Raw genomic sequence first — 25,260 nt, 5'->3', positions numbered from 1 at the left:
TTCTCCCAGCGGAGTTTCAAGGCAGGCCTGCAGAGGCTGTGGCCGGCAGGACCTTGCTCCAAGACACCCTCCGTGAAGCTTCAAAAATTAGAAAATGGATTTAAAAATAAAAGGAGCTTAGCCTTCCCTCCCTCCCCGCTTGTCTTTTCTAAGCATATAGGCTTCACATTTGTAAGCTTCACTCTGCCACTTCTAGCAAGAGCTAAAAATGTACTAGAAAAAAAGCTGAAGTTCTCACAATACCATGTTTTGGGACTCAGAGCTATGAGAATGGCCAAACACCGGGAGATCTGTGACAAAGCTGAGAACATCCTTTATACGTGGAGGCAGCCTCCGCGCGCTCATGCAAGTGCAGCGTACAGACAAGTTTTTAAACGGGACCATCTTCCTTGTGAGCGCCTGGAGAACAGCATCGCGGCGTGCATCTCACTGCTGAAACGTAAGTGAAATAATCCCACGTCACTGCAGTCGGTACCAACAGAAAGTCCGGTAGATGCACGGAGTGTTACAACAACTAAAGCTTTTTGAAGCAAAACTTAGGAACCAAAAGCTGTTTCTGCTCTGTCATGCCACTCGGTAAGTTTGATCCAGATGATCCTTTCCTCTGTGACCTATCCGAGCAAAAAATCTAACACGTATTCCCAAATTATTCTGGAAAATCAGTCAGAAACAATATGAAAAGTGTGGTTTTTTGCCAACCACAGCGTAGGTTCTGTAACCAAAGAAGCCAGAGAGTTGTGAGGATCTGGTAGTGGACCACAGCACCATCAGAGAGTTTAGTTGTAATCACATGAAAGTAGCGTGAAGGAGAAAATGTTCTTCATTTTTCATATTCTTCTTCATATTTGAACAATAATATAAGGGGAACTGAATGAACACATGAAGCTTTCAATATTTCATAACAGACAAAAATGCACTCTTTGGGCAATCTTCTATTACTGCCCTCTGCTGCTGGGAATTTGAATGGTTCACCTGCACAACAGGAGCAGAATAACTGACCAGCTCTGATAAAGGCTTTGAGCCACACACAGCATTAATGCAGCCAGCACCCTCAAGATATATAGCTCCAAGGTGAAAAGCAGGTGAGCTCTGGGAGTCAGTCAGAGGCAGAGGACAGCAGCCCCGCCGTAGTCCCACTCCTCTAACGCAGGATGGAGCAGGGCCGGCTCACACCAACAGCATTATCCAGCCCTATCAGCCAGGGCAGCCTTTGCAGGCTCACCTCTGCCCACAGCCAGGTATTCAGATTACCGGCCATCCCCATGCCAGCACAGCCTTTCCAGGAATAGCTCGATATTTAAATTGCTCCCAAGCGATCAGAATCATCCTCCCTCACCCATAAGGGAAAAGCAAACAGAAATGTCAGTTCAACAGTGAGGCCTGTACTCCTATAGCTGGCTCTGAATACTCATGACAGGTCCTATAGCAACAAGATTTGGAGTAGCTATGACTTTTTATATCACCACTGAGAGGGGATCCGAATACCGTACTCTCTCAGTGTTTGCAGATGAGCTTGTCATCTAACTTGGGAAGTCTGATTTATTTGCTAGTGTGGTTTTGACAGACTATTTACTTGGAGTAAAGTTTAGATCATCCATGCCAATGCAACTGCTCTTGCCCCATGGTAAATGTGAGCTCTCTTAATGAACTTTGGAATAGTCAGAGGAACTGGATACAGGCCAAAAGGTCTGGACTACATGAGGTTGTGCTGAGAACAGGTAAATGATACAGAATTGAAATAAGATCTTATCTGCTTATTTGCATTGGGAAAACTGGCTAGGTTATCACAGTGAGTATGTAAGCAGCCTTCACAGAGGCAGCGATTAGTTTATGAAGCCACCACCTAAAAGTGACTTTGACTTTTTCAGTAACTCAGAAATCAATACAAGCATGCTTTTTGAAGGCAAGGGGCTGTTTTTAACAATGCACCATTGTAGCTAAAGCATGTTTGGAACTTCAGCTCCTCTTTGACGTTTCCCAGCGTGGAAGCTCTCATGGCTCTGATTAGATTTTACTACTTCAAACAGCTTCATACATGCTGAGTTATAAAGACCAACATATTCAGGCAAACAGTATGCATTAAGCAAATGAGCACTCAGTACATTATCCAAACAATATAAAGCTGCCCACACACCACACCTAAACAACAAAGAAGTTACAATGCCTGAAACCAGAGTGGAAGGGTGGAGAGCTTCTGTTCAGAAAAGAGCAGCAGCTCTCTCTCGGAAGAAAGGAATATATATATATTTAGAAGCAGTTTGCTCAGCCTCTAAGGAAAACCGTAACTGCTTGTAAATATAACACTTTCAGATGTTTCCTGTGATAGGCAGAATGCCCAAGAGACTGGGTGGAAAGCACCAAATAGTGTTACTGATAGGCAGAAGTAATAATGGTGTTGGTATGGTTTACTCTACAGGAGGAACTGCACAACACTTATGACAGTAGAGAAGCACTTACGAAGCCGCAGGCAACTGCTCTCTTATTAGTTTAACACACCCATTTATTCACACTCACTGATGACAGACAAGTATTACAAGATATTAAGATGTTTCCCTTTATGTTTGCTTGGACAGCAATGTAAAATTATTCAAATAATGAGTCATTTGGCAATCTTTGGGGCAGGAAGAACAGCTTTTACTGGGAGAAGAACATTTGTATGCAGCATACCAGTGACATGTCTTTGGTATGAGAGGTTTCAATATTGGGGCATCTCAGGTTTTTCTTTTATAGCCACTAGAAGTTGCACATTGCTGGACAGAAAACTTCAGTAGGAGTTGCTACAGAACTCTTTCCTCAGTGAATGAGGAATGAAGAGCCATAATCTCTAACCACTAATGTCAGTATCACTGGGACAAACTATAAACTGAGCACCTTTTACCCATATACTCTTCTGAGAAAAGAAACTTTGATCATGTAGAATATCTCAGTCTGGACTTACTACTCCTGATACCACTCCTAGAACTGAAGTATGCAACTAAGAACAAAGGAAATTTGTTAGTACTATGGCCAGGGCACTACTAGAGAAACCTCAGATCTTTGTAGCTTCTGGAATTGATAGAAGAAAGCCTAACACAGTGAAAAAGAATAAGCAGACAAGCTCAGCAGACAAAAAGAAGTCCACTGAATTCAAGAGTAAGAGAGTATAAATCAGCTGAGGAACTGCTTCATTTATTTATTTTTAAGCAAAACAGACTGTTTGCATCACATTCTAGACATTTCAGGATTCTTCAGATGAACAGCACTTGCTTAAATCACACCATATTAATTGGAACATATGCTCTAAAGGAACAGTTTTCATTTTGACAGTACTGAGTCCTTCGGCACACTAGAAACATTCCCAAATAATATTCAACATACAAACAATTCTTTTCTTGATAACAAAGCAATACAGGCAGGAGGTAAATAAATACTAATAACCTTTATTTTTCTAGGAGATTTTCTATTTTTGGATCCTGGTGTTTGCTTTCTTTTCAGCAGCAGCACTGGCCCAAATCACATGTGAACCACAGCACTAATTAAATCCATCTCTAGTTCTCCCAGTATTAAAAAAACAAAAACAAAAACCACACCAATGGATTGGGCTACATTTGTACCAATGGCAATTATGCATTGAAGGACAAAATGAACTCTAAAGGGCTTTTAGACATTCCTGTGAGTCTCTAAAAGAGATTTTTGTCAGAGAAAAATGCATAAATAAGCCTCCACTTTGATACAAGAATAGGGTGGAAAAGGGTGGAGGGAGCACACATTTCCAGAGAAAGAATATGCAAGACGCACCTCTGATTTTGTTTCAGTGATGTCTTGCATCCATTTACCTTCCACAAAACGGATGATAGACTCTAACGATACAGCACAGTTATTTTAAAAGGTCTCCTTCTTCCTACCATCTTCCAGTGCCGTTCATAAATAAAGCAAGTGTCACTATTTCTTCTACTCATTTTTCTTTGCAGGTCCTCAGAAGCTCTGCACTTTTTCTGTCTAGTGGAAGCACTCAGAAAGCTTCTCTTATCTCCCTAAACACAAGAAGAAACACTCACTGCCTGGAAGGGTACACTAGGGATGTTCAAAACTGGCAAAAGAAAATGATCACATTCAAACAGCTAATTCATGGAAAAAGTTGTGGTACACTTAACTACACTAGTGCAGTTTTTTCTGAAGTATCTGCAGTAGTGAAAGTCATTATATTGGCTTTATTTATACCACTTCTATATGGAAAGACTATAAGACTGTCTCTTAATACTAAGATAATTATTTCTGTTTAAAGAGATTTATATCCAGGTGGGTGGGTGTGTGGGTGGGTGTGTGGGTGGGTGTGTGGGTGGGTGTGTGGGTGGGTGTGTGGGTGGGTGTGTGGGTGGGTGTGTGGGTGGGTGTGTGGGTGGGTGTGTGGGTGGGTGTGTGGGTGGGTGTGTGGGTGGGTGTGTGGGTGGGTGTGTGGGTGGGTGTGTGGGTGGGTGTGTGGGTGGGTGTGTGGGTGGGTGTGTGGGTGGGTGTGTGGGTGGGTGTGTGGGTGGGTGTGTGGGTGGGTGTGTGGGTGGGTGTGTGGGTGGGTGTGTGGGTGGGTGTGTGGGTGGGTGTGTGGGTGGGTGTGTGGGTGGGTGTGTGGGTGTATTTATATCCCCAGGTAAAAATATCAAACAGAAAAAAACTGAATGTAGACCAGGTCAGAGAGACAGGCAGGGTGAGAAAGACAGCCAAATTCTAGTTAAAGAAAGCTCAAACCTACTTTTGATGACAAATAGCTCACAATAGCCCAAAATAAAAAAAACTGAGAAGCAGTGTGCGGAATATGAATACTTAGCTGTATGCTGCTTCACCCTCCTCACGGGCTGGTCACAGAAAGGAAAGTTTTATAATGTACCATCACACACAATACCTCATGAGAGAGGTGAGTTCTAGGAGATAAATCCAAAAGGTGAATGAAGTCCTAATGCAGACTCAAGGGCAGGGGAACTCAAAGTCCTACACAATACCTAGGTAATATTTATTTAGTGCCAAAGGGTAGGATAATTAAACTGTCTGCTAAGTGTGCTCACCTAGGGTCAGCAGCTTCAGCATGCAACTGCCTAGGAGGAGCCAAGAGACAGCAATGAAGACTAGAGTATTCAACCTCAACCTCCCATCCTTCCCTGAAGTTTATGCATCTCGCTAAGAACTGCACACTTGGGATCCCCAAGCTATTTTCATTTTTTAAGTCACCTGAAAAGGTCTACAGTAGGAACTTTTCTTTGAATAAGAAAAGAGTAATACTACTGCTCACTGACCACAACAAAGACAACCTCAAGAGCAGAACCTCAAGCCCATGATGCTCCTTGCCCCAGTGAACATTTTTACTAGTAGGCTATAAAGTCCCAGTTTGCTCTTTGCACCTCCCAAGTCACTTGAGTTCTTTTCTGCAAGTTGCCTGTAACATTAGGCACCTGCAAGGCTAAGCAAGGAATAGTTTGACTTGTCTACATTTGGCTCCCAGACCAAAAGATTGAGTTTACTTTGTTTCTCTTGATAAATCTCCCATGCTTTCAGTTACTTTCTTCACAGGGTATTTAAAAGTGAATTATTCTGCACAGTTCTGTGTTTTTCTAAGGGTAGAGTCTCCTTACAGTAACCTATTTAAGTTAGGAATATGACATGCTAACATGCAAACAGAAAGAGGCTACAGACTAGAGAGTGTGAAAGTATCTTTAAGAGAAGGGAAGAAAAAGATCTTTCTCCACTTGTAGAAAGAAGTAGATAAGCTTGCCCATATCTCATTTCTGGACAGGAATATATGGTAAGACAGTGGGGTGAAGGCAGAAGTGGATGTATCCACTACTTGCTGTACAATAGCAAAGTATCCAGGATTGCCCAAAGTCATACAGTTTGGACCACTGCACTTCTAATGCACACACCATTTGTGAATCCAGTGCAACTCTGGAAATGATGAAAGTGATGTGCTAAAAAACAAACAACAAAAAACCCAAGCTAATTAGAGCTGGTATATTGAAAGCAGAAACAACTTCCTACCTATAAAACTTCACAGTCTTCATCTGAGAAAATTTGATTAATTGATATTAAGTTAAACAACAGATTTGACATACATGGTAAATTGGAATAGGAATAAAGATTTAAAGACAAATCAGAATGTCTACCCTAATTTTGAGGTGAAAAATATTCTCCATTGTGTATGTTTTACACTGTATTTAAGTAGAAAAAATAATATTCACATTTTTAAAATAAAGGTATGAACAATATGCATTAGGTTTACAAATAATTCTGTATAAGCAGAGTTTTTATATCTTTATGAGCAGCAGCTGAAGAAGTCTTAGTTAGACTTCATGTATTTATTCCTTTATGCTGTGAACTTTGATTACCAAAAAAAGTTTAATGACTAATATGGTAGCACCCAGAGGCACCAAGTGTAACCATACACACAGTATGCCAGGGAGTCCGAATGCACCTAGAAAAAAGACTAAATATTCTGAAGCAGCAACAACCTAATCAAGGAAGAAAGCAAATGAGGAAAGGGATATGTTGACTTCTGCTTTAAAAATGCAGAAGTAGCAACAAAATGGAGGTTATATACTTAGAGGTACTCAGTGTTAACTTTTGCTAACTGGACAGCAATGCTCCCATTGACTTCAGCAGGAGACAAGGCAGTGGGAAGCCAAGGCCTTTTGGAAATTCAAACAGGATTTGAAGCCAAACACCCTGTGTTCAACTACAGTGTGTTGGCTTTTCCTCACTCCCAGTTTTCTGAGTTACAGAAGTAGGTAACAACCTGGTTTAAATAATACCTGGAGTCTTTTGGACAAATAGCAAAATCTAACCTTTAAAATAAAACATTCCCTGAGCTTTCTGTTATTAATCACAAGCGACTTCCTTGGCTCTCCTTGCTTCCCTTCACCCCAAGTCCTTAAACACTATATGCAGTGATAATGCAGTTTTGCCATTTTGATTTCCTTAACACTCAATAGTATGGAGTTATGCTTTCATCTCCACTAGTTTCTCTGCTTCCAGACATGCCAACTTTATGAAGCACTTCATTTGTTTGTATCCAGTCTAAGAGTTGGGAAACAAACACTAGGCAAAAATGACTCTGTGCACCAATATTTAAAGGTGTGTAGTTGCAGGAGAAGTCAGTAAAACTTTCCCCCTTCCTTGGTGCAGAGACCTGAAATCATTCACCACAGTAAGCTAGCATGAAAGTACTATAGAGCAGTATTTTCTCAAATCAATGGCATCTCAAGTTAAAGTACAGCAATGGACAGCAGCTGCTAGAATGTGTTTTGTCTTATGACTCCCATGATTAGCAGTCAAAAACTAGTATCAAAACAAACCTGTGGAGAAAGATCTGAAGGACTATCAATAGGAAGGGAGTCCAAGGATAATTCAAACAGATCTGTTTTTACTGTACAAAACCCTACTGTCACAAAGAAAAGTGTTGTTCTAAAATTCAGAGCTTTTTTCAGACTTTCATTCATGGGACAAGAAAATAAGGGGGTTTTATTTTTAAATGAAGTCAAACTGCTCATAAAACAGACTTTTGTACAAGCTCAATGAATGCTACAGTTAAGTGTCACACATCGAGATCTTCATCCTGCAAACTGATGCTATGTTCAAGGAGGCTGCTTAGCAATCTCAGCTGCCACCAACAGTGAGAGCAGGCAGCTACTACAAACCTTAGAAGAGCTCACGCCACTGCAACATTGAAACTTAGACGACTATATCACAAAAACTTGATTGAAAGGTAAATATGAAGATTTGAGAGAGTTTCTGAGCAATTACATTTTTATGCAAGTTTATGGAAAGCACATATGTGGGTATTTGTGTAGAAGCTGCCTATCCTGTGAAAGGAATGCCTGCTCTCTAAAAATGCATGGTTAACAACCAAACAAACCTGTGCACTTGCATCATGCAGCTATGAGCATTAAAGACACTGCATGCAAAAAACACATAATTAAGATAATTAAAATACTTATATGAAGCATTTGGCAGTGCTTTATCAGTTAGTTCTTTTGTTCTTTAGAACAGTCAGATTTTTCAAGAGATACTGATTTTCCCACTTCAAAAAGAAAGACCATTTAGAACACCAAAAAACCTACAAACTTCCCTTTTATGTCTGTATTAGTATTTTTGATTTTACTTTTTTTAAATGAACAAAGTATAGAGAATTAAAAATTCACCTAAAATTCAGGTTTCTGGACTCCCTTTAAGAATTTGTATTTTATCTGTCCCCCACAAGAGATATTTTGACTTTGTTCTTGAACTTTTAGTCCACATATCATAAGCGCAAGTATGCCAACACACCCACTCTTTCCCAGGTTGCTCTTACAACTAGTTGTCTAGATAAAGGTCAGACTAGTTGAAATTCTAAATGCTCAGGACAAGGTTTTTTTGCCTAAAGAACATACATAAAAATCAGAAAACAATACTGATGAAAGCCCAAAGTCTAATGTGATCATGCAATGCAAATGAAGGACAAGGCCCAAGACAGGTAGAGCTCACACATAGGGGTGAAGTTTCAAACCCTCAAATTCCAAGCCACACCTGTCTCTCAGAAGCATCACATTTTATCTCTCTCTCACCCAAATTTAAGTTAGCAGAACATAGAACATAAACAGCTTATTTATATCTAATATGATACTACCCTGAAAACACTAGCAACTGATGACTAATGTTTTAAAGAAAAGCTTCCACACTGCCCAGGATTACTTTAATACAGATTTGTCAAGCAAAGATTAAGCAATAGCAATTCATGTGATTTAGGCTTACAGCATAGGTTAGATTATAATTCCTTTTGAAAGGAAAGTTATGAAGACTTAAGTGTGTTAAAATGTATACATGCACTCTTAGAAGGAAATGAAAAACTGAAGGGTGCGTCATAAAAAAACCTCAAATCTTTATTCAAATATTGTAGCACAAAATTTAGAAATGTTAAGATATAATAAAAGGATCATAATTAAGGTTCTCCATAACAATCCCATCCATTTCACAAATAGGTGGATGTGTGCAAAACTCAGGAGATTCTACTGTATGTGAGATTTCTTCTTTCTTTCTTTCACAAACTCATGTGTGATACCACATGTTTGGCAGTCTCTCCTCTGTCAGAGATTATCATACTGCCATGCTGCTCAGGGAAGTTTTTGTAAGAGATGATGCTGTGCATGTCTCAAAATGAGATAAAATATCTTGCTATAAATTCTTATTCTTTAAGCTTTACGTGGCAGAGATAAGGGTATTCAGAAGTGCTGAACAAGAATAGATCTAATTGCTCTCAGAGGAACAGCAAGTACCAAGCATTCAGTTACTACAGATTGCCATTTCAGTAGAATGCAGAACTCTTACACTTACAGATCTTCAGCTGTCATATCCAAGCTATCAGAGCCCCCTTGTGGAGATTAAGTACACACTAATCGGTTTATTCTCACTTCACAGTGGCTATACATTCTTGACTGACAAGCTAAGTCAACAAAAGCACTCCTGTCATCATAGCAATATCAAAGGTTTGCTGATATATCTTAGGCTAGGGCACAGAAATCTGTCTTACGGGCAGAAAGTGCCCTGGAGTTTTCCCAGGATTCATGAAAAGCCAGAAGACACTTCCAACATTTGCAGGTAAATTACAATTTGTAAGAATTATGATATCAACTAAGGCCAAAAGCTCAAAGCTCAGGAACCTGCTCTTCAACACTGATTAAAAAGCGAATGCACAGAAAACAAATAGGACATGCACATAGTTATAATCCTAATTTCTAGTTTTCTGTGGCTCAAGACTTAACGTAATGATGGTATCTTTATATTTAACAGACCAATAGATTTTACTTTCTCAAGATTGCTCTATCCTTTTTTGTGCCCATTTACAATTTTAGCATCCACAACTCCTAGGAGCAAAGCGGCCAAGAGATACAGGAGGTGCTCTCATAGGTCACATTTCTCAGCTCTACTCTACATATAAATTAGATGCTTATAAAACTATGCTTCCTCTACAATAGAGGAAGACTCAAGCACCGCCATCTACAAATAATTCTAAAAGATTTTGGTTATGCAAAATAGTTGCAAGAAGCTTGATTATCCAAAAGAATTACTCATCTGTTTCAAAGATCATACCACATGGTCCTTGTGCTCACACAGCTTCAGGACAGTTCCATGGTTCACACTTACTAAGAAGCATATATAGAGATCAGCATCATTAAGAGTCAAATTTCACGTCTAAAGAACATGTAGTTTAGAACTCTGCATTCAAGCTTGAATATCATGTTCCATTCAATTTGTTAAATGTTGGGCTCAAACAATTTTCCTCTGATGACTAGCCTGACTTTCTGCCAAAGGCATTCCTTACATCATCTAAGTCAATCAATTGGCTTAGATCATGTAAATCACCCATCAGTTAAACTGACCTAGCTAATTTCATACATGTTCTTTGCCTCTGCCAATTATGACATGATCTCTATTTTCAAGCTAACACCCTCTTGGGAATATGCTATAAGTCCATAAATATGGATTCACTACCCACCTAGTAAAGAAAAACTGGCAAAGTAGTTAGATACTGTTTAGATTCTAAATCTAAATCCATAGTTTCCCATTGGACTCAAGTTTCTACCAATAAACCCCAGAGCACTTCTACATTTCTGCTGCTTGACACACAACTTTTAAAAACTATCACATCTCAAAATGTTCAGGAACTTTTCACAGGTGTTTTTCAGCATTCATATTTTAGGCATCCACACAAATTTTAACAGTGCAATCCTTGAAGTGTGCATACAGTTCTGAACTCTTAATGCTCTCAAAACGAAGGATATGTTGGTGCTGCCAGACACTGCCTTGACAGTATGTCCAAATTATTCACCAGGCATGCAGAACAACAGGAGCTCATTCTATCCTCCTAAAAAGCTTCAAGAGGAAATAGAGCTGCCTAAGCAGAGATCAATGGTTAAGGCACATAGGAGACTTCAAGGCACCCTCAAGTCAGGATGACAGAGATACCAGACATGGGTATGAAGGCATCCCATTCCTATAAGCTGAAATAAGACACCTTTTTACCAACCTTTCTCACCAGCTAATTTAGCTATTTAGCTTTTTTTTTTTTTCCCCTGACACTATCATTCTTGGATGTCTAACTCCTCCTGTGCACTGTATAAGATCCTCAGACTGCCAATTCACAACTAGTAGTTCTGTTCAGCAGCAAAATGTAATCTAACTTGTGACTCTAACCTTGAATGTTTAAGCACAGCAGTTTGAATATCGGTACTTTTATTACTGATTTCAGAATGAGGTGATAACTGTTCTTCTAACAGGAACATCAGCAAAACGTCAGGAGTCTCATGGGAGTCCCACTAGTATTTCTTCCAAATGGGTGATTTAAATCATTATCTGGAAAATACAAGAAGTTTCACTTAGACTGATGGAGGACTTGACCAGATAGGAAATAATTATTTCTCTATAACAAGTGTATTTGGGCTCATTGTTCTAAATCTTACCAGCAGTATTATTATTTCATAATTCAAAAGCATTTCTGTACCTTGACCGTACTAAATATTTTATTAAAAAGCATTCTATTAACCTTAACATTATCTCACAGGCCACTTGTTTCACAAGATATGAATAAATTCCTCATTTATAAGTTACAGATAACTATACTATAAATTCAGGTACTTGTTCTCCAAAACCAGGGTACTGGGTTAAGTACATTTCCAACATTTATAGCAGTTTTAAGTGTTCAGCAGATGCTACTCAATTTGCTAAACAATATCAGACTGCAGAATTGCTCTTACTGTTGATAGATCAATAATGACATGGGGTAAGTCATCATCTCCGTGACAACAGAATTATAACTGTCAGAGGAATAATGCACATGTTACTGCTGCGACTCTTACAGGCATGCCTCGGCTTCCTCACACAGGTACTCTCTCTGCAAGCCTGGTATGCCCAGAGTACTAACAACCAAGGGCACCTCTTGGACTACAGAGGATGAAACTACAACAGTAGCTATGTTATTCCTCGAGGAGCACATCCTCACAAGGATTTCCACACTCTTCAGTTTCACATCCTTATTTCACTTTTTATTTTTTCTAAGCATCTCCTTACAGAAATAGCAAGAATGAAATTTGGGAAGGCAAATACCATGAAGTTCTCATCATAGTTCATCATTTTTTAAATTGAAGACATTTAGTTCTTTCAGAAAAGAAAGATATTTCACTTTTAACTCACTTTCCATTTAATTCCCTTCACACTTACCAGGATCTTAAAATGGTAGGATTCTTTTTGCTAGATCAAAAGCAACAAAGCAGTTCACTTGGTCTATTACAGATAACCACAGGCAGGGGCTTAATAAGTGTTATCACACCAGTCGAAAAACTAACATTTGCTTTTTATTTCTTGCAGAATTTATTAAAATACCATACAGTATGAACCAGATGCTACTTATTTTACACACTTTGAACATCTTGCACCATGTTAGTCACCATAAACTGCAGAAAATATTAACTTTCCTATGTCTTGATCAGCATGATTGTACCTAGGTCCAGACAGTCTGAGAACAACACACTGATGTACAAAATGCACAATATTATCAACAATACAACACTAACTTTACCTCATGATTCATAATAGAAAGTATTTCTTTGAAAGTACAGATACTCTCAAATACTGTATCTTTTTTTGAAGTATTCATATCCTATTCACATGAAGTGTAATCTTTGTGATTTTTTTCTAATTAAATTGCAATAGAAGACCACAGAAGCAATGCCTGAAGTTAAGCCAGTTTAGAAATTCAGTGTCCAAAGTACATCTCACTTTTTCTGAGAAGTTTCTGTCCAGAGTATTCTTCAAGAAAAAAAAAAAAAAAACATTTTTTGTTTGATTATGCAGAAAATGAAAACTGAGTTGTCATTCAAGTGTCAACTGGATTCCACAAAATGAAAAAGTAGAAAACCCAGCCCTCTGAATACTGAGGAAAACATGTTACTGTTTGTAAAGCTTGCACATTAGCACTGGAGAAAAGAGTTTCTTTTCCTTACAAATGCATGTCAAGTAATACAAATGGCTATTAGCATACCAGAAGTCTAAATGCCAGAGCCACAATGCATGATAACCCTAAGGAATATACTTTGATTTGTTATTTGTGAAAAAACATTGGTTTTGCACTTTAGAAAAAGAAGAATTTTCAACTCTTTCTCTCTACTTACAGCATGGACCTTGCTTCTGTAGAAGACTTCTATGCTCTGTTCCAGGTTCTTGGAAAGAATTCAGAATCAGCGCGGGAGCTCTAACAAAGTCGGTAGCACAAGCAGCCATTTCCAGGACATGTTCCAATTTTGTCACTTTTCTGATGCAGCACAGTTCTGCTGGTCTTTCAGCAGCACACCAATCAAGCCTTTTGCACACACAGCTAAGCAGTCTAGCCTTTGCTCCCACCTCTCCATCTTGCTGCAACCCCAGCCAGTTGATCCAGCAACATACCAAGCTGCACAAGGTTATCAGTTACTTCACTGCTAGTACAAATAAACCATGCAGAGAACTGCCAGTTCCTTGATAATATCCGCCATCATATTCATCCCGCTAAAAACAAACTCAACAACTGAATGCAGTCAAAACGGCCACCAGAAACAACCAAACATACCATGAAAACTGACACTTCTAGCATGTTTTCAGCTGCATATATAAAACCTCCACCGTTTTTTCTGCCTGCTTATACAAAAAAAAAAAAAAAAAGCCAAAGCTCAATAATACTGCTCTTTTTAGGACACATGCTTCTGCCACTACAGCTTATGCATATTTCTACAGTTCACCACCGAGGAGCTTTACTCTGCACAGGCAAAAGATGCACAAGTGCCTGCCCCTTCCACAGCCACGCTTTCCTCGCCTTTCATTTAAGCATTTAACGTTGTTCTAAAGCACCTCTCACCCGCTCCCGCCAGCCCCAGAGGGCTCTGCCGCAGCCTGCGTCAACCGAAGGGCTGAAATAAACCCAACCCCCCCTTCTCGGTGCTGAGCGCAGGTTTCTATTAGCCACAATCCCCCGTGTGCCCAGGCAGGCCCCAAACGCACCGCCCGTACCGCCGGGCTCCGCCCGGGCCCTGCCCCAGCGGCTCCAGCAGGCACACAGCATGGACGAGCCGCCTGCCAGGGCCCGCCGCGCCGCACGGTCCGGCCCGGCCGCCCCCGCGGGCGCCGGTACCTCCCCAGCAGCGGGACACGGAAAGGAGGCCGGGCGGCGGCGCCGGCCACGCCGTCACCAGAGCTGCCGCTACCCGGAAGCGGAAAGAGTCACACGCTCACGCCCTCGGGGCTCCCCGAAAAAAACATCGCACCGGGGAAGCGCGACCAATCGCGGCCCGGGGAGGGGAGGCGGGATTAACCAAATTGGATCGGAGCGGCAGGTGCCATGCCCAATGCAACTACGGCAACTCAATTCCCTCCACAAATAGGAAAGCAAGATGCACTTAATATAGATGGGTGGGAGAAGGCTGGCTGGCTGGCTCCTAGTGCTATTGGATAGTGGCGCTGATTGGCAGGCGACCGCTCCTATGCGGAGGAGCAGCCCCTCGTGACCTGTTCCCCCCTCTACCAATAGGCGAGCGGCGGCGGCTGCGGGCCGGCGGAGCGCGGCGGCGGCGGGCGCGGGCAGGATGAGCGGGGCCCTGCGCGCGGCCTGGCGGCTGCGCGGCGCCGCGTGGGGCTGGGCCGGGCGGCGGCGGCGGCTGAGCCAGGCGGCGGCCGGCGAGGCCGAGGGCAGCGGCGGCGATGGCGGCGGCGGCGGCTCGGGGTCGCGGGAGGCGGTGGAGCGGCTGGTGCGGGCGCACCCGGTGGTGGTGTTCATGAAGGGCAGCCCGGCGCAGCCGCTCTGCGGCTTCAGCAACGCCGTGGTGCAGATCCTGCGGCTGCACGGCGTGCAGGACTACCGCGCCCACGACGTGCTGCAGGACCCCGACCTGCGCCAAGGTCAGCGCCGGGGGGCCGCGACGGCCGCTGGGGACGGGTGGCGCCCCGCCGGGGTCACCGCTAGTCTCGGACTCCGCCGGGGCCCCGCTGCGGGGAGCGGACACCTACGCTGCCCCCCCCCCCCCCTTGTTCCTTCCCCCCAGCGGGTCTGCGAGGCGCGTTGGTGGCCGCGATCGGCAGCGCTTGCCGCTGGGGGCGTTCAGGGTGCGCAAACCCCGCGTCGTGCTGTGTGTTTGCATATCTGCACCCCCCTCGGGAGAGTCAGGCGTGCATAAATCCACCCCGAGGACTTATTTCTGTTTTCTAACTTTTTTTTTGGTCGTTATTTATTGCTCTAAAAACTGGGTTATTAGCTCACCGAATTGATTATTACGTAGCAGGCTTTTTCGTGTTTGTTTGTTTGTTTTCCTCTCTAGAAATACCACTTTCTTTCCTCGCTTTCTTGTTTTCTGTTTCGTAAGAAGGCTTACATCCCAGGAGCTTGGGGGTATACGAAGCATGCCAACACGAAGCACATCACAGAGATGAAGTTCAGAGTTTGCCCTGCCTAGATGCGTGTTTGATTTCTGTGATACTGTGTCTCTGAGCATTTTAGTTACCTACAGAACACAGTTATGCTTACAGGGAAATTTTTGGAGACTGGGCTTTTCATGCCATGCTGCCTTTCCTAGTTAATAGATACAAAGTTGCATTAGAAGACTCCTAAAATACTTTGTCTTCTAGTCAGAATTTTTGTTTTCTGTGTGAACAGTATTGCGAAACTTGATGAATAGCTTGGAAAAGCTCAAGCTTGTACCATTGTATTCTCTGCTGGCACTGCCAGCCAAAGATCTTTGTACTTTCGTCAAAACTAGTAAAATTATGCTGTCATTTGCTAATCACTTGCAGAAGAAATATTTACTAATAGTTTCAGTACACTATTACTACTCAAGTGGTAGGAGCTACTCTATGTGAGTTTTTTTTCCCAAATTGTAGAATGCAGATACTCTGTTCACTTGATGCTTTTGTGCTGTCTTTCCCTGTTGAAAATGCACAGTTGACCAATCGTTGAAGTTTCATGTGGTTATTTGAGAAAGCTTTAAACAAAAAAAAGTATGTAGTAACTAGTCTTGCAGGTGCATAGCATTAATATTTCTTTCTCAGAATATACTAAAGTGTGTATTAAATCCCCATTCTGCAGAAAAAAGTAGTGCTGGCCTGTATCAAGTGACTTCCTTCTCATGTGTTTTTGGTCTCAGCTGACTAACTTAGTTTTTCATTAGCTGTTGGCTGAAAGGCTGATTCTCTGGTCTTGCTGCCCCAAGATGCTTTTCAGTTCATGAGTATAATGATATTGTATAAAAACTTAATAGTAGAATTTTGCTGTGATTATGATATGCTATATTAATGAATATTGGATTTATTAATTCATTCAAGTAAATCTCTTTACCAGCCTTTGGCAGGTGAACAAATCATGATAGTTTTCTAAACTTTAATGCATATCTAAATTTATTGCTCTTATGGTTTACTAGAACAAGTTGGTAAATTATAAGACCTCCCCCTCTCCGCCTGCCAATTCACTGAAATAAAATGTTCGACATTTCATTTTTGGTAGGGAGGGCTTTCATGAACCCTTGCATGGGCAGTGCTTATGTCAGTTGCAGTCTTTGGGGACTGGACCACATAGTTATATGGTATTTTCTTACCATGTAACAAGAAGATCTCCCTTTTGAGCATAACAAAGGTTTCCTCCAGATGATCTTTGACTTGTGTTAGGTGATCTGGGAAGTTACTGCCCTTCTGGGTATCTGAGCTTTAAATTGGAATTGGTGGTTTACTCCAGATTGCTTGGATAAGCCACACTGAATACAGTAACTGAGGGTACACTTGCGCAACTCTGATAGTTCTCAGATGCTGAAAGGAGTATGTTCTGTTCTGTTCCCTTCCTTGCACCAGCTTTGGCACTTGCCCAACTGCATAAAGAGCCAGCTCAATTTATTAATGGGTTTCTGGGTTTGTGAGTTGAACTAGCGTTTTGTAGTCTGAGGGGAATGCCAGAGCCAGCATGAGGGATGGAGCCTTGAGGTGAAGACCTGGGGAATACCAACATTGCTTTGAAGGCCGGTGGCCTGTTATATTGCTTCAGCTGTGTTACCTATTGCACCCTGAAAAGCCAGTATATGCCTCTTTCAGTGCATGGCTGTCTCTGACAGAGGAGAAGGCTGGGCTGCTAGAAGCTGTAGCTCTGTATGTTGTCCAGGGTCATTCACCTGTGATTGAAGGCCCTCCAAGTCTGTTCCTGGATCTGGCCTCAGGTGCTGAAAAGTTAACTTTCAACATACGACACTTTTCTAAGCCTTCTTTGTGAACATAATCTGTACTGCATGCATATGGTGTTAGTGAGGGGGTGCTTCAGCTGTGAAGATATCTGATGCATCTTTTCAATTGAAGAAACTACTGTTCTGCATAGGAGAATAGTTTGATAGTTCTTTGATCTGGCTCATCATTCATGAATGCTAATGCTGGCAAGACAGAGACTGAGGATTTGTAACTAGAGCTGGGGATTTGGGGTGAGAGTGCTCTAGATACCCCTTTCAGTAGCCATTTGCACAGACTTTGGTTTCACAATCACCTTTAAGTGTGCTAGTTCAGCCATCAAGCTTTAAATCAAATCAGTGGAACTTGGTTTTACAAAACAAGCAGTATTTAAAAAACAGAAGCCTACAACTTTTTCACTGCCTTAGTTGTGTGACTGAGCTCTTTGCAGCTGCGAAAGTGCAGCTGGAAAGTGTTAACCTCCAGGGAATGGGGAGGAAATTTCTTGGAGTGTGCACTGCCAAAGATTCATCACTAAAGTGCATCCTGAGTGCAGGAAGTGTAGACCAGGCTAACTTGCTCTAACCTTACTAAAGTAGTTGCAATGAACAGTTCTATTAAACTAGGAGATAGTTAACAGGTTCACCAGCTGTTCAATTTGTAATCTGGTTGAGCCTGAACATGCAAACATTTAAAGTGGTTTGTCTGATACATGAAATACAGAACGCAGATCAATTAAGCTTGATTGTATTCATATTTTTAGCTGAAGTTGAATAGATCTTTGAAAGTCCTGTCAGTGCTTGTATGTATGTGCAGTTGGTCCTTGAAGAAAATATTCTTGTAAAAGAGTAATTGGTGTAAATATTATCCTGGAATGCTTATTAACAGTAGATTTATTATGCAGTACCCTTGGTTCACAATGTGTGTTTAGTATTACATTATCTTAAGGAAAACAAAGCTTTATTTCTGTGTACAGTGGCTGCTTGTGTTTGGGAGGACTAATAAGCATTTTTCTAAATTTATCTGTGTTTGTTGCACAGGCCTATTATCTGCTGTTAATAATTTGACAGCTTATGCTAAAGGGTGTGCTGGTTGGGTGAAGAGGGGTGACTTTGAGTCCGTGGGCTCCTGAGAGTCTGTGGACTAGTCCTGATGATCTGAAAAGGCATGTGTGTTGTCTGTAGGCTTAAAATTGCTGTATGGACTTTCATGCCTTTGATAAAAATTCTAAGCATCTGCATATGAAAATTTAAGACATTGGATTAAAAACTTGATATCTAAGCAAATGCCGATTGACTAGATATAAAAGCATGTAGACGTGGAATTTAACTGCATTTTCTGTGCTAGAAAAATAATAGCTTTCGGTGCAAATGGTTATTTTTAAGTGACAGATTAGATATACTGATTCTTCTGTGTGTTTTTTTTTTTTCCTGATGTCCTTTAAGTGCTAATCGGGACTCAATTTGTACCAACCGATCAGTTAATACTTTTGGATGATTTTATGTTCGTGTTCTATGTAGTATAGTTTTTAACTTTAATTCTGTGCTTTGTAGCTGTGACTCTAGTTCTGTTTTATATAGTGAGTACTTTTAAGAGAATTCAACATTTGTGCCCCTCCCGTGGACTGTAAAGTCTGGCAATGAAAGATAAAGTAATTTGAAATTCACAAGGCTTCTAACAGGGTGGATATATCTTGCAGTTGAACTTGCAGTAGTAAGTATTGCTGTATGAATTAAGGACAAACATAAAATATTTTAAAAGTCCCTTTGAGGAAATGTAAACACTTCTCAATGTTTATGAAAACTTCCCATTTCTTAAATTTTACTTGCCTGTTTTCCAACTCCTCTGAATAGGAGCTGACTCCATATCTTTCAACCCACAGCTTTTAGTTGGAGTGAGAACCAAAAATAAGCGTAAGAAAAACTACATTAAAGTGCTCCTGTAATAGAGAAACTTTTGCCTCAGTAGGAAACAAATGAAAGTATCAGTAGTTCTGTCAGGCTGAAGCAATGTATTCTGTTTGAAATTCAAGTCTGCTTGGTGAGGGTGGGTAAAAAACATCTAATAGTTTCATTTTTCTCTTATGCAGGAATAAAAAACTACTCTAACTGGCCTACCATCCCACAAGTATACCTTAATGGTGAATTTGTTGGTGGTTGTGATATACTCCTCCAGATGCATCAGAATGGAGATTTAGTAGAAGAGCTGAAGAAGTTAGGAATCCGTTCAGCACTTCTGGATGCAGAAAAAGACCAAGACAAAAAGTAAAACAAGCAAAAAGATGCTGTTACAGGAATAAAGAAAATCTTCGACAAGAACTTGTTACCAGAAAAGCCTTATGTACTTTTTCTCAAAGAAGGCATCTTTTTGAACTGACACTAAGATTTATCTGTGAATGTCTGTTAGCTCATGGTAAATGCGTAGTAATCATGGTATTCTGATTTATGGATATTGTTGTGAAAATTTGAGTATAACCACTGCACTATAAAGCATGTATTTGTGGTGCAAAAAAGTTCACATCTAAAAAGATTCTCTTCTTGATTGACGCAGGAGTAAACCAAAAGATCTGATATTATTTTTATGGATTGTCTGTGTATGTTTTCTTGTTCTTTGATACATGAACCTATGCAAACAATGTTTGCAGTTCTCTTGCTTCTCTTGAAAAATTGTTAACTAATAGTATATCAGCTTTTTGTATAAACACCTGGTGATAAGACTTCCTGAGAGCCTGTAAAGTTTCTGTAACCTCATACAGTATAGGAGAAAAACAGTCTTCAAACAATATAGAAGAAAACAAATAATGTGAGAGTGCATGAAATATGCTTTTATTCCAAAGGGTAAAAATAAAAACACTAGTAAAAATACATGTATAATGGTCGTTATTACTTTGTAACTTGCTGATGGCTTTTAAAAGCCAAAATCTCTTGCTGAGAATTGTGCCTAAAGATTTTACAAAACCTTTTCTACCTCTTGCAAAGTGGCTTTCCCCCTGCTTACATACTTTTTGTATTGCAGTTTCTCTATCAGTGCTGAAATGTGGGAATTGCTCAAGGCTTCAGTACATTTGCTTGAAATAGTACAGGATGAGAAGAGTTCAGTTACTTACTGTAATCTTATACTATTTACTCGTTACCAAGTTATCTTTTTAAATTTGTTGTATTTCCAAGTATTTTCTCCTGAGTGCTGTGCTGCAAAGAGGATGGTCGTCAAACATTGGATAAACAAATGAAATGTTTTGTGTAGATAATGAGGGCAGCAGAAAGGCCACTGAACAGATAAACATTTCTTTGTTGGAAAGTCTCTGATGTCTTCATGAGCTGTGTAACCCTGTTTCCCGAAGTTAAAAGAAATTATCTTAAACAGTGTAGCTTCAGCTGTGCAGCAAAACTGCTAAAGTTAAAAGTTCATCAAGCTGTTCCTAAGTGTAGTTTACTTTTATTAATAAAAAAAGTTTGCATGTGAATTAGGCAAATAATTGGAAATAAACTGTTTTATCTTCATTGTCTACAATATTTCCTTTTTTCTCTCTAATAAAACTGATACTACTGTTCATTTCAGTATGTTCTTTAAACTTGTCCACTACATATGATAGGAAATACGGCCTTTTCAGAATAAGGAAGGATTATGAATGATCAGTGGAAGAAGTCAGGACTGTAATTTGTAAAATAGCATTGAATGAGAGGTTTGATGCAAGTTCCAATTCTAAATCCCTTCTTTCTGCTTGAGCAAGCTGTCTAGTGGAGAAACTATATACTGGTTTAGTCTCCACAGAATTTACAAAGTTTATGCAGGTTACAGTAAACTTACTATATATTTTAAATGCAGTCAGCATCACCATGATTAAAGAGTAGAAGTGACTTGAATGATCACTGATTACAAATAAACTACACTTGAAGGCAGTCATTTGTGACTATAAATCATGTGCACATAATGAGTACAAGAATTTCACAAGTGCAAGAATACTACATTCATGAAAAGGACTCACTCCATAGGTTTCTGTGCATTCCAGCTCTATCTTTTTCCAGCTCTATCTTTTTCCAGCTCTATCTTTTTCTGAATTCAGTTTAAATAAGATGTCTTTCTTACAATTAAACTTTCATGAGTAGTTTCTGCCATTCTGGATGTAAAATGAAGTTTGGAAAAAATGTGTGAACTTCAAAAAACTTTGGTTATTTGTGTCAAAAGACCAGCTGAAATTAATGGATACTGTAAATGAAGAATAAAGTAACTTGAAGAAAAGTCAATGATTTTTCTGCTTCAACAGTTAACTTTTAGTCTGGCTATTAAATCTTATAACACTAATCTGCTATTTCACAGAGCTCTCTAAGTCTATGAAAGTTGAATATTTTTCTCTATCTGCTACTAGTTTAACATAAATGTAAGTTTAGCATTGTCAGTTCTTCTTTCTCCTCTAAACAGTCAAAATTTTTCTACCTCCAGGAGTTCCTACTGTTAATAAAAATATAAATAGCTGCCCCTTAGATTTTTTTTAGCTTTTAATTATTCAGTTCAAATTTTGCATAACGTACAAACTGTTTATATCAAGCATTTGCCTGATTGTGATGTGTTGTAATTGAGCAAGTAAAAGGAATCAAATACCATAAAGTACATGCAGCAAAGTCACAGAAGTGGGAGTATAATATGTGATTTTGATCTGCATTCTTGTTCAGTCTTTGTGTTCATGTGCAGTTGTTTTACCTATTGCGTCTGTGTAAATGCTCATATTAATCCCATTGCAATATGAAATGAGCATCTGTTTGAGGTGTAAAACTTCAAATGCTCGCAAAGAGGCTATTTTAGGAGTTGACTGAGAGTTTCCCCAACAAACTAGTTCTCAATTGGGTTGATAGTTTTAGAAAATACGCAATATTCTGTACTCTGCTGATCAACTGTTACTTTCCCTCAGACTAGAGGCAAAAAAGGAGCATAAGCTTGCAATTGCAAAGGAAAATCAAACGAGCTGATTTTTATGGGAAAAGAAAAAAAACATTGCCTTATTGATGAAAGGTTTGAGCCTGCTTTCATCATGTACTTTGGGAAGTGAGAGATGGCAACCGATAACATTAGAGTCTGAGATGATAATGGTGGATGTACTGAGCTCATACTGGGGGGGCTGGTGCTGGCTGGGTGATCATTGGAAAAATCAACAAGGAGTTCATGGTTGTGCTGCAAAGGGCTCTGAAGGTGAAAGGGTGACTTTCTCCCACAGGAGGATTCATTTGTCACTGAGTAGAGGAGGCAGCAAATGCGTCGGACAATGTGGAAAGCTCCGCGGGCACTGCTGCTCTTCCTTCCCTGATTACTTTCCAGTAAAATGATGACAGAAGAGGAAGCAGAAGAGGTAACAGTGCTCAGGAATACAGCTTGAGAGTGCTGCAGTGGGTCTGGCTGAAGTTCCTGAGAAAGACAACCAAGGGGAAAGACAAAGCTGTCTATGCCATCTTTCTCTAGTGAAGAAAGAAGCAAAGGTTGGTCTTGAGGTTTGTATGCTGACATAAGAATACGTCTCAGTGAGACAGGCATCAAGGTTGTGAAAGAGTACTGCCACCTGCACTGCTTCTCTCCATCAAGATCAGTTGTATCGAGTTGCCAGCTCCAGAAATGCCATGTAATCCCATTCCTGCTATTTCCAGTTTTAGTGTGTCATATCCAATGGGCATTATGGCTGAGTGCTCCTCCAGTGAGATACTTCTGAACTCATTTTGACTGTATTGCAGTACTGAGGGCTTAAAAGGAGAAGAAAGCATGTAAACTAACTAGCTATCATTGAAAAATAATGTCATCAGAGGGACTGGCAATTTAGCAGGAAGATGGTCTTCATGTTGGTGGTTTTTCTTAACCATATTTGGCAGGATATGTTAAATACAGACTTCATTGGCAAAGCATTTGCTTTAGAAATGAGATGGTCTTTGAACTTAATAGGTACAAACTTTCTCAGAGCACTCAAAGGTTTCCATCTCTTAAGCCTAAATGAAAATCTTCAGAATCAAAGAAGTTTTCTGTTATTAAAGGATTGTAATATGAATGCCTGCCTAATTGGAAACTTTTCTTTCATTATCATAGTTACTTGCATCTTTTTTTGAGGAAATCTGTCTTATGCCTTTGCTACTGCTGCAGTGGTAAAAGGCTGAGCTAAGTGGACCAACCTGTTCAGCAGATCATAAATTAAGCCAATCCTTTGTATCTTGTAATTCTTCTCACCTCTTACATATAAAGCAAGGTGGTTTGATTTAAGCAACTTAGATTGTTTGTCTTCCCAAAGAGAGCTAATGCCCCCAGAAGCTAACAGGTTAAACCTTCACTGACCAGAGTGCTGTTCCTGAATGGGGGGGGGGAGAGGGGGAAGGTGGAGAGCAGAAGGAAGGCGGTCACAAACACATGGTTATGTGGTAAGGGGACTTTTCAGCCCTAATGTCTTTTTCCTTGGCTTAAATTTTGTAACAAAGGTTCTGATGTAGTCAATATTCTCTTTTTACTGTCTCATGAAAAAAATAAGTTTATGCAGTTTAAAATAGCCTGAAATATTTGAAGTGGCCTTATTCGGGTCATGATATGGAGGCCTTTTTTTGTGTTCTGAGTGAATGCTGAGATTCTCTTCAAACAGTGGACTAGAGATCTTTGGCAAGAATTTTCCAGCAGTCCGTCAATGTTAACAAAGTGCACAGAAAACAGCCAAGTGTGGAAATGTGAAATCAAAGAATCATACCAAGGAAAATCTTTCCTCAGCTAGCGCTGAGAATCCAATCAAGGCCTCTTCAGTGCCTGCATCTACGAAGGGTAATATTAAAATGTAGAATTGGCAGTTTTAAGAGTAAATCCTTGTCTAATCCAGCTTATGTATCCCCTCTGCAAAAGCAGATCTTCTTATGTTGGATTTTCAACATCTGTTTTACAGGATTGTCTAAGAAAAACTGTTCATTTATTATAAGATATGCATTACCTTGAAAGAGTCTCTATGAAGGAAGAAAAATGGAGAGAGCAATAAGGAAGGTTAAAGAGTGTTTGAGACTGTTGGATTGTTTACTCTGTTAGATGCTTGGTCAAGCTTGCTTTTTGTTGAAGGGGTTAAGCTGAGAACAGTGACCTGGCAAAAGCTGTCGGTTATTGTTTGGTTCTGACTTTTAATTGTGATGCTGCTTGTTTTATTAAACAGTTCTGTCTTAAAGCACTTTTGTCTTTTACCTGGCCTGATTATTGCTATAGAAACTACCAATTGATATGACGACTTGAGGCCTATCTTCACCTGCTTTTTTAAGAACAATAGGTTTTAACTACACAGAAAATAGGATTGAAGTAGCTAGTTGGATTCAGTTCCTATCTTCAATATACATATTTTTTTTCTGGAAGGTCTATGTGGAAACTCACATTTCAGATTCAGACTTTAACTGATTTAAGCTAAACTGCAAACAAGGGTCTCAATAATATTGGCACAGCGATTTGCACTGGGATACAGATAGGGGAAACGAGAAGAGTAGTTTCCAGGTCATAGTGTCTGTGTCTTTGCTTTGTCATGGTTATTCTTCAGAAGCTTCTCCACATTTGCATGCCAAAGTACCAAAAGCAAAAATGAGCTTAAGTCCTGATATGGCTTAAGAGAGAGGGAAGAGATTCTGACTTTGCGTTATAATCCAGCTTCTCACAAATGTTTTGTGCCCCTGGAAGTAAAGGAAGGTAGGCCAGAAGCAAAGACAATTTTAGTTAGAAAGACCGTGTTAATAGTGTTTACAAATCTTGGTAGTCATGGAGTGTAGCTGGCTGAGAAGAAAGTTACAATATTTTCTCTGAAAAAGAAAAAATTCACCTTTGCTAGTTTCAAGGACCACTTAAATCAGACACCAGAAATGCTTGCTGGACAGCAGGCTGCTTGTGTTCCTCTCGAGAAGGAAGAGAATCTTTTAAGGTGCCTTTAGCCTCAAATGGTTTAGAAGTTTTAACATCTTTTGAATCAGAGCACACAATGGACTTCCTTAAAGAGGGAGGGAGTCTTTAGAATGTATTCAGCAGGTGTGAGATCATTTGAAACTGGCTTCTCTAACTGCTGGAATA

At 40.2% G+C, this 25,260-nt stretch overlaps 2 protein-coding genes, 1 long non-coding RNA gene and 1 other non-coding gene across 6 annotated transcripts in view; 2 read left to right on the top strand and 2 right to left on the bottom strand.

Moving 5' to 3' along the window:
• SYNE3 (spectrin repeat containing nuclear envelope family member 3) overlaps positions 1 to 14,281 on the bottom strand; it is an 80,526-nt gene extending 66,245 nt beyond the window's left edge. The window contains exons 1-2 of one of the 3 annotated variants that reach the window (XM_026107677.2): positions 13,164 to 14,281; positions 11,191 to 11,349 (exon numbers count right to left, since the gene is read on the bottom strand). Coding sequence is in view for 2 of the 3 variants with exons in the window: in XM_064512113.1 (XP_064368183.1) it covers positions 13,164 to 13,272 (109 nt within the window). In the remaining variant the exon portion in view is untranslated. The remainder of the gene's footprint in view (positions 1 to 11,190; positions 11,350 to 13,163) is intronic. The other 2 variants (XM_064512113.1, XM_064512114.1) reach the window with 2 other exon arrangements.
• On the top strand, positions 17 to 4,237 carry LOC112987688 (uncharacterized). Its single transcript, XR_003260347.2, has 2 exons — positions 17 to 439; positions 3,951 to 4,237. It is a non-coding gene; the product is annotated as an uncharacterized LOC112987688 (long non-coding RNA).
• On the bottom strand, positions 11,675 to 11,946 carry LOC112987700 (small Cajal body-specific RNA 13). The gene has a single exon (XR_003260353.2). It is a non-coding gene; the product is annotated as a small Cajal body-specific RNA 13 (non-coding RNA).
• Positions 14,282 to 14,522: 241 nt separating the features above from the next.
• GLRX5 (glutaredoxin 5) lies at positions 14,523 to 20,766 on the top strand. The gene is made up of 2 exons (XM_026107684.2): positions 14,523 to 14,919; positions 19,304 to 20,766. Exons 1-2 carry the CDS (start codon positions 14,607 to 14,609, stop codon positions 19,480 to 19,482), a joined length of 492 nt encoding a protein of 163 aa, XP_025963469.2. The 5' UTR covers positions 14,523 to 14,606; the 3' UTR covers positions 19,483 to 20,766.
• The last annotated feature ends 4,494 nt before the right edge of the window (positions 20,767 to 25,260 follow it).

The sequence above is a fragment of the Dromaius novaehollandiae genome, chromosome 5 (genome assembly GCF_036370855.1).
Source record: "Dromaius novaehollandiae isolate bDroNov1 chromosome 5, bDroNov1.hap1, whole genome shotgun sequence".
NCBI classification, from domain to species: Eukaryota; Metazoa; Chordata; class Aves; order Casuariiformes; family Dromaiidae; genus Dromaius; species Dromaius novaehollandiae.
The sequence above is the reverse complement of the archived record's forward strand: the minus strand, read 5'-3'. Positions and strand labels throughout refer to the sequence as shown.

Bases quoted from the DNA above. Each gene is read 5' to 3' on its own strand.
- GLRX5 (XM_026107684.2), top strand. From the start codon at position 14,607: ATGAGCGGGGCCCTGCGCGCGGCCTGGCGGCTGCGCGGCGCCGCGTGG. The intron at 14,920-19,303 runs GTCAGCGCCGGG...TCTCTTATGCAG, and splicing joins GGACCCCGACCTGCGCCAAG to GAATAAAAAACTACTCTAAC.